The 7,143-nt window shown below is 35.0% G+C and overlaps 1 protein-coding gene across 3 annotated transcripts; it reads right to left on the bottom strand.

Annotated features, from left to right (window-relative positions):
- Nucleotides 1–938: 938 nt before the first annotated feature.
- Nucleotides 939–5,994, bottom strand: LOC121768122 (ORM1-like protein 3). 3 transcript variants are annotated; one of them, XR_006043284.1, is made up of 4 exons: nucleotides 5,633–5,994; nucleotides 4,174–4,322; nucleotides 1,625–1,897; nucleotides 939–1,239 (listed from the first exon to the last, which is right to left on the bottom strand). XR_006043284.1 is itself a non-coding variant. In XM_042164501.1 (4 exons), exons 1-3 carry the CDS (start codon nucleotides 5,816–5,818, stop codon nucleotides 1,759–1,761), a joined length of 474 nt encoding a protein of 157 aa, XP_042020435.1. In that variant the 5' UTR covers nucleotides 5,819–5,994; the 3' UTR covers nucleotides 939–1,239; nucleotides 1,730–1,758. The 3 variants fall into 3 exon arrangements, 2 of the variants coding, with proteins under 2 accessions (XP_042020435.1, XP_042020434.1); XM_042164501.1 differs by having other exon boundaries at nucleotides 1,730–1,897; XM_042164500.1 differs by lacking the exon at nucleotides 939–1,239 and having other exon boundaries at nucleotides 1,445–1,897.
- Nucleotides 5,995–7,143: the final 1,149 nt, after the last annotated feature.

Below are 7,143 nucleotides of genomic sequence, written 5' to 3'. Positions count from 1 at the left end.
TATCATTAGTTCGAATCTACTATTGCATTCCCACGTTTTAAGCTGATCAGTATCCCATAATGTTCAAGTATGATTTTGACTCACTTGTGTGATTAGTAAAGATAGAAGGTTTTTCTTGATTTGAAAATGATATACACCATAATTTAGTAGTTGGACTATCTCCCTAGTCACAGCATTAAATGCAAGACTCACTCCTCACTCAGTTTAAATTTGGTCAGAACAACATTGCCTGTAATGATTATGTAAAAGGAAAAATTCTACTCCCTCCGTTTCTTCATAATTGAATCATTTCCATATATAGTAATTATTTTCTCGTTCTTACTTTACGCTCTCTTACTTTTTTTCTCCCTACTTTATTCACTTTCTACTTTATTCTCTCCACCTTTTTCTCTCTCTTACTTATTTTATCTATTTATTCAACACTCAACATCCCTTTCTTAAACTTCATGCCGAAAAATTTCACCTCGTGAAACGGAGGGAGTATGTAATTGTAGTTAGGCAGACTTTAAATAATGAGAAATGAAGAGAGATGTGTCCGTACTATTTTATCGTTTAGCAAATTGTAAGCACACGTTCCATTGTTTGTGCAATATAACGGCCACTGCTAAACATAACACGACAATGCAACTAGCCTCCCATGTGCAGTGCAGTGTGATCGCTACTGCTATTCTATTCTCTCTGCCTCTGCCACTAACAAAAACATGGCCGGTTCCATCAATTCCTCACACCTTATTTTCCTCCACAAACCATCATATAGTATTATACTCCTAACAGTAGATACTGCTACTATTTTGCAGATGAAACCAATTATCGAATCAAATTTCTTGTCTTCACTTTGAAGCTACTCCCAAACCCCAACTACTTTTCCATCCAAACACCTCATCATTCCACGCCACCTATTCTGCTCCAATCACAATTGCCGACTATATATCACAATATTCTACTCAACAAACACATCAAATCATATCGTATGTTTGGAAAAGTTCAAACCCCCTTTTCAGTACAACATACTAGATACGGAATCAGAAATTGGAAAACACCATCAAGTTTTTCAGTACTAGTAGAGAATAAAAAATTTCAGTCATAACACCAACCACTATGGCAGGACAAGCATCAGAATAAAACCATTTGTATGATGAAGGAAAACGCCATTTGTACAATGGAGGGAAAGCACAGAGATGCTACCGGTTGGCGCACGTACCTACACGTCCTCGATCAACCAGTAGCTTCCACCAAATCCTGATTCACCAAAACAAGCACATAATTATGTGCAATGTATTGCCTTTCCCTACCCAATAATATATGCATTACAGAGCCCAATTCAAAACTACCATTGTTGTATGAAACAAGTAGGACCCCAGAAAACTTAAGTGGAAACCAAAGTCTCCAGAAACACAATTGCTAAACAATTTATTTCCCCTAAGACTAAATACCAACCAAAAAATTAATGGAAACATCAATCAACTGAACAACGCACTAGTGATCCTTTTGTCTCCACAAAACATGGTACTCAAGCATCTGCCTCTATGATATAAATGTAAATAAAAATGTAAGGCGAAATGCAAACTTCAGTACTTAATAAAAGAGTTCCACATAGAGAATATCCAGCTTCTGAAGGGTTTACCAATAGCTACTCAACTGACATCCTTCTCAGTTCCGACTTCCCAATCTGCACAACTTCAGCAATCTCTAAGCCCGAATCAAAAAGATGTAGGAGTGTAAGCTCAACCTTAACACAGATCCTTAATGGACACAAGTTCATTGATCTGCATTTATTCCAAAGATGCGGACTTTATGCATATGTGGGAACTTGGCAACAACCAGAACAAAAACAGCTACAGTGTTGAAGAAGAGCATCGGATGTTGATAGTCAGTAGTATGGGAGGCTATCAAGTACCTGACAAAAGAAAGAATGCGTCAAAAACACGAATAAATTTCCATATTTAGATATATGCTTGGACTTCAAGTCAGTCCCAAAATACACCAAAAATATACTAGTGGATGGAGCTTTGTCTAGCTAAAAAAGGGATTTTCATGTATAAAGTTTTCCTCATTTTACATGTCGACAGCATCGGCTCAAGCCTTAAGAGTAGAAGCCCCCTGAAGAAAGTTAAAATAAAGAAACAATGCTGTCTTATGGACAAAGATAAAGTAAAGACACAATAACACAAAAAGAAAATGCACTCTTCGAAAGTCAAACAACTCCCTAAATATTAAGTGCCTCCGTAAAAATAAGAAGAAAATGTCATGCAAAGTGGTTGGATCCAATGTAATGCAGGAGATAAAAGGCCTAACACAAGACGCCGAAAAGAAAACAAAAGAAAATGAAAATCATCTACATTACAGACGTAAGAATGTATGTAATATCTCATGACTTCAGCAGATATTCAAAGCATAAATTGAATGCTTCCAATATTCCCAATTAGGAAATGGAAATGTACCAGGTCTGCCCAGTTATATCTATGTGATACTTTTTCAACAATCACAAGCCAATCTTCCAACAGCTAAAATTGTTTTTTACAGTATCATGGGAAATTTGAAGAAAAAAATCTTATTCAATGGGACGATTTACACTAAGACCTTCACCTTTTAATAAGTTTGTAGCAATGCATACAAATCATCTATAACTCATTTTTACAGCTTAAGGTAAACTTCAGAAACCTTCCAGATATTGGAGGCTATGTGGATGGAAACTATCAAATTGTTTATTGATTAGAAAGAAACTAAAAAGATGATAGGCTAAAATTGATATGTTAAAAGTTCTTCATGATTTGTTTGGACTTTTATCACTAGATCATATTTTAAATAACACAAAGTAAACGAATAACAAGGTAAGATAGTCATATTACTGTTCCATGTTAATAGTAGCAAAAAAGCGGTGTTGCACACTTTTGGGGATCTATAATAGATTTAGACTAAGAGTTTATTCTCAATGATGAAAACATATTTCATTACCCCTTATACACTCTTTTCACATGTTCTATAGGGTGGACAATTTTCCGAGGATGAAAAAAATCCAGGCAGCCTCTTTTCCCTCCTTTTCACTCCAATTCATGATAATTATATTAGGGGGTATCATTTTGATGTGATAATATTCCCCTCCAAATTCCCATGTTATCCATCTTAAAGACATGGAATGAAAAAGGTGGGAACTAATAAAATGCAATAAAGATTTTCCAATCTTTTCTTATCTATCCTTTCTTAGGATAAATTTGCAAGCAAAAAGAACACACCCCCCAGGTTAAAGAAGCATGATTCAAACTTAAAAATGGTTCTAGAATAACAGAGGCAGGTTGTTGCAGTTCACAGACCGTACAAGTGTATGACTTCTCAGCAGGTCATCCATGAAAGAGAGAAACCACAAAACAACTAATAAAGTTTATCAACAAAAACAGAGCTTATAGGGGGAAAAAAAGGAACACTAAAACAAACTTTCTCCAAAATCTACTAAATTATGTAATTAGCAAATTGTACAGACACGGATGACAAAAGTTATCAGAAGCACATAAGGCTTGTTGTCTACCACCACATTCATGCAATAGCTCTCATAAACAACCATCTAATAATGTTTCATTAATTTTTAGTGACTCAACCAAGTCATGGCATTAAAAGCCACTGCAAAAAAATCTTAAGACAGGAGGATGGAGTTAAGAGAAGGCATTAAAAGCCACTTAACATCTCTATTATGGCTAATGTAGAGAAGGAGAACCAAACAAACCTTATACGTATTATGCACTATAAAAATGTTTTGACTTATGAAAAGGAAAACAATGTAATAGTATCCTCAAAATATGTTATCAAGGTTAATTACTCTTATCTAGTACACCGTGCTTTAGTAGGGAACTACAATTCCAGATCACCTTCCAATTCTCAAACTCCTCATACTCACAAACTTCATTTCTATCCTTCTGGTAACAGAAAGGGTTCAGCTTAACGGACGCCAACATACTGAATATATAACCATCAGGGTTGTTGCTTAATGAGAGAAGGTGTGCAGACGAGATTCACATATTCATATTGATATTATTATAAGGGACTCGAGATGATCCATATACAGAAAAGAGTTACAACAAAGCACTCTATAAGAAACATGTGGCAAAGGCATGAACAATTAGCAAGTACCAACAGATAAAAATTGTAAGGGAGGGAATGGGAAATCAAAAGAAGGCTTACAAAACTATAGGAACAACTGTCAAGAACTTCCTATTACGGGTAAGTTGTTGGCCACTGTCTATTTGCTCCCACCAAGTCAACCTATTGTAGATACCCTGATCTTCGGCAAATGGAGTCCCCTTCTTCCAGTGAAAAAATTGATATGTTACCTGAACAAGACCTCAACTATAAGCATATGAAAATTGTGTGACACCAAATAAATGCATATATCCTTCCCATGATAACATTGTATAACTAACAAACCACGCCAGCACGGTTCAACTGTGAGAAGATGGAAGAACATCCTACAAGTTTAACCGATTAATGGAACATTTTCCATCACAAACTGATAAATAAGTCCCCCAGATAAACTTCATGTGTAGAAGATGCACACATGCCTTTAACAAAAAATGGACGCCACTACAATGCTTTTAAAAGTCGGAAATGAAACCAGATTGCATACACTTTTTTATGTGCTAAGCCGCCAAAGATTAAATTTCCAGTTTTAGCCAACAAACAATGAGAATAATTACTGGAAGTTATAACACTACCGATTAAAGACAAACTACAAAAGTGCCTTAGTGCCTGGCAGAATTTAGATTATATGTTTATTATTAACTCTTATATTAATGCAAATGAGATTTGTAGTCACACCGTTTAATGTAATGATTTGATTTCCACAAAAATATTTTTTTTTTTGGGGGGGGGGGGGGTGAGGGTTGAAGAAAAAAGAAGGTGAACATGTAGAAGTATATAAGAAGTGCTACTAAAGTCGAAAAACTTTAGCGGAGAACCTCTACACTTGGCATTATTGTTGACACTGGGAGTAGTCTTTTTTTACAGCGACATGTGATTATGAATAGATAAGTACTCCCTCTGTCCCATTAGAAATGAAACGTTTTCCTTTTGGGTTATCCCAATAAAAATGAAACGTTTCCTAAAATGGAAACAACACTATCTCTACGTTTTCTTCTCTCTTACTTTACTCTATCTTCATTAACTCACAAAACAACACTGCATAAAATCACGTGCCGAAAACCAAATGTTGCATATTTATTGGGACGGAGGGAGTATTAACTATCAGAATATCAACTCCCTCATACTCAAGATCTAAAGAATCCCTCAGAATGTACTCCTCCAATGGCTTTCCAAAGATTATCAAAACCCTCATCCTAGTCAATCAAAAACTGAAATCCGCGTTATCTTCCGTGAGGATAAATATGGGATCGATGGCTAAAATCAAATCAATGCATGGGAGAAATTCTAATTGCTCGGCTTAATTCGTGTAATGAATCAAAATTCGAAACCAGTAACAAACAATAATAATCCTAATAAAGCAAAACTACCAATTAAACAGAAATTCAAACTCCATTACCTAAACTATAACCGATCAGACTCAGAATCGATAATCAGAAAACCCTACCAATAAATCTAGCTAAATACGGAATCAGCAGACATGCATGAAGAGAAGGAGGCGTACGAAGAAATGAGAGAGATGAACGACGGTCCACGCCATGCCGGGAGAACAGGCGAAGACGGAGAGGACCATCAGCCAAGAGAAGAATAGTATAAGGATGTAGGTGCTCCAGACGCCGGGGTAGGTAAACCATTCCGTGTTCCGGTTTAGATCCGTCGTCGGCGCCGCCCTAACGTACAAAATCGCCATATCCCCCTCCCAATTCCTCTCGAATCAACTCCACTCGACTCAACTCAACTTAAAACTTTTGTTTATCTCTTCCTAATAATTGATGATTGAATTTACAAATCACGGTGAAGCTCGTTCAACGCAATTGATATTCCCCTCTTTTTTCTTCTTTTTTTTCTTTGGGGAAATGTTTAGGCAAATTTGATTATTAAGATGCAATGTTTAAATCTTTTTGACATATTTTTTAAAATAAATATTGAATGTGTTTTTTAAAAATAAATATTGTATTTAAACAGATATTATAAATGTTCCATAATTATATGGATCATGAATAAATTGTAAATTAATATAGCGAAGGAAATGTATAAGGAATAACCAACTAGTAATATAATGGTGGACAGTGATCTAGGTATAAAAAGTGGAATAAGCAATAACTTTTCTATATGTAAACTTCTTTTACATATTCAGTTTTAATTTGATCGGAACTAAAATTTGTGGAAACTATTGAAAATTTTAATAGTTTATACATTAACACAATCAAATTTATACTCTCTCCTATCCTTATTAAATATTCTATATTTGACTGTTGCAAGTTTTAAGAAGTAGTATTTGATTTTGTGAAAGAAAGTGAGTAGAAAAAATTAGTGAAGTGAGATCCTACTTTTATGTACTTTTATAATAATGAATAGAATAAGTTAATGGAAGGTAAATCTACTTACAAACAATTGTAATAATAAAATAAGATATTTATTAATTTATCTAAATAAAGAAATATAAAATACTCAATTTAATAGAGACCAAGATAGTATGTTATCCAAATAAGATTCACTAATCATTGGGGGAATAACATTACAATCAAAGTGATTCACAAATTGAGTTGCAATTGAATCATTCATATACCACTCACCCCCAATTTATAACCACGAACTTGTCTTTGGAGAAATTATTTTAATTTGTAAATGTATTATCGTGTGGTAGATTATGTTGAGAATTTCGAGTTCTGGAAAATGATATGCAGGTTGTGAATACAGCAAAAAGGGACTCTGCAAATAGAATTCCTAAAACAAAATGGTCGGTTTAAGGTATGATATTGGGCCACTGCATGTGTTGAAGTAAAACAATAGTTTTGTGGCCGTATTTGGGCCTATATTTTATGGCTCTATATTGACTAAGATTACTAGTAGTAGTATTTTAAAATCTCGATCTCACATTCAAACCACTGATCTTCACTATTTAGAGCATTAGTAGTGGGGCGCCCTAAAGCCCGCCCTATGCACCGTCACGTCAGCATTTTATCCTCTTACTCTTTCACCTGCAGTGGGGCGCCTTATAAGCCGCCCTAAAGG

The sequence above is a fragment of the Salvia splendens genome, chromosome 15 (genome assembly GCF_004379255.2).
Source record: "Salvia splendens isolate huo1 chromosome 15, SspV2, whole genome shotgun sequence".
Taxonomy (NCBI): Eukaryota; Viridiplantae; Streptophyta; class Magnoliopsida; order Lamiales; family Lamiaceae; genus Salvia; species Salvia splendens.
Note: the sequence above shows the minus strand (reverse complement) of the source record. Positions and strands in the feature narration are given on the sequence as shown.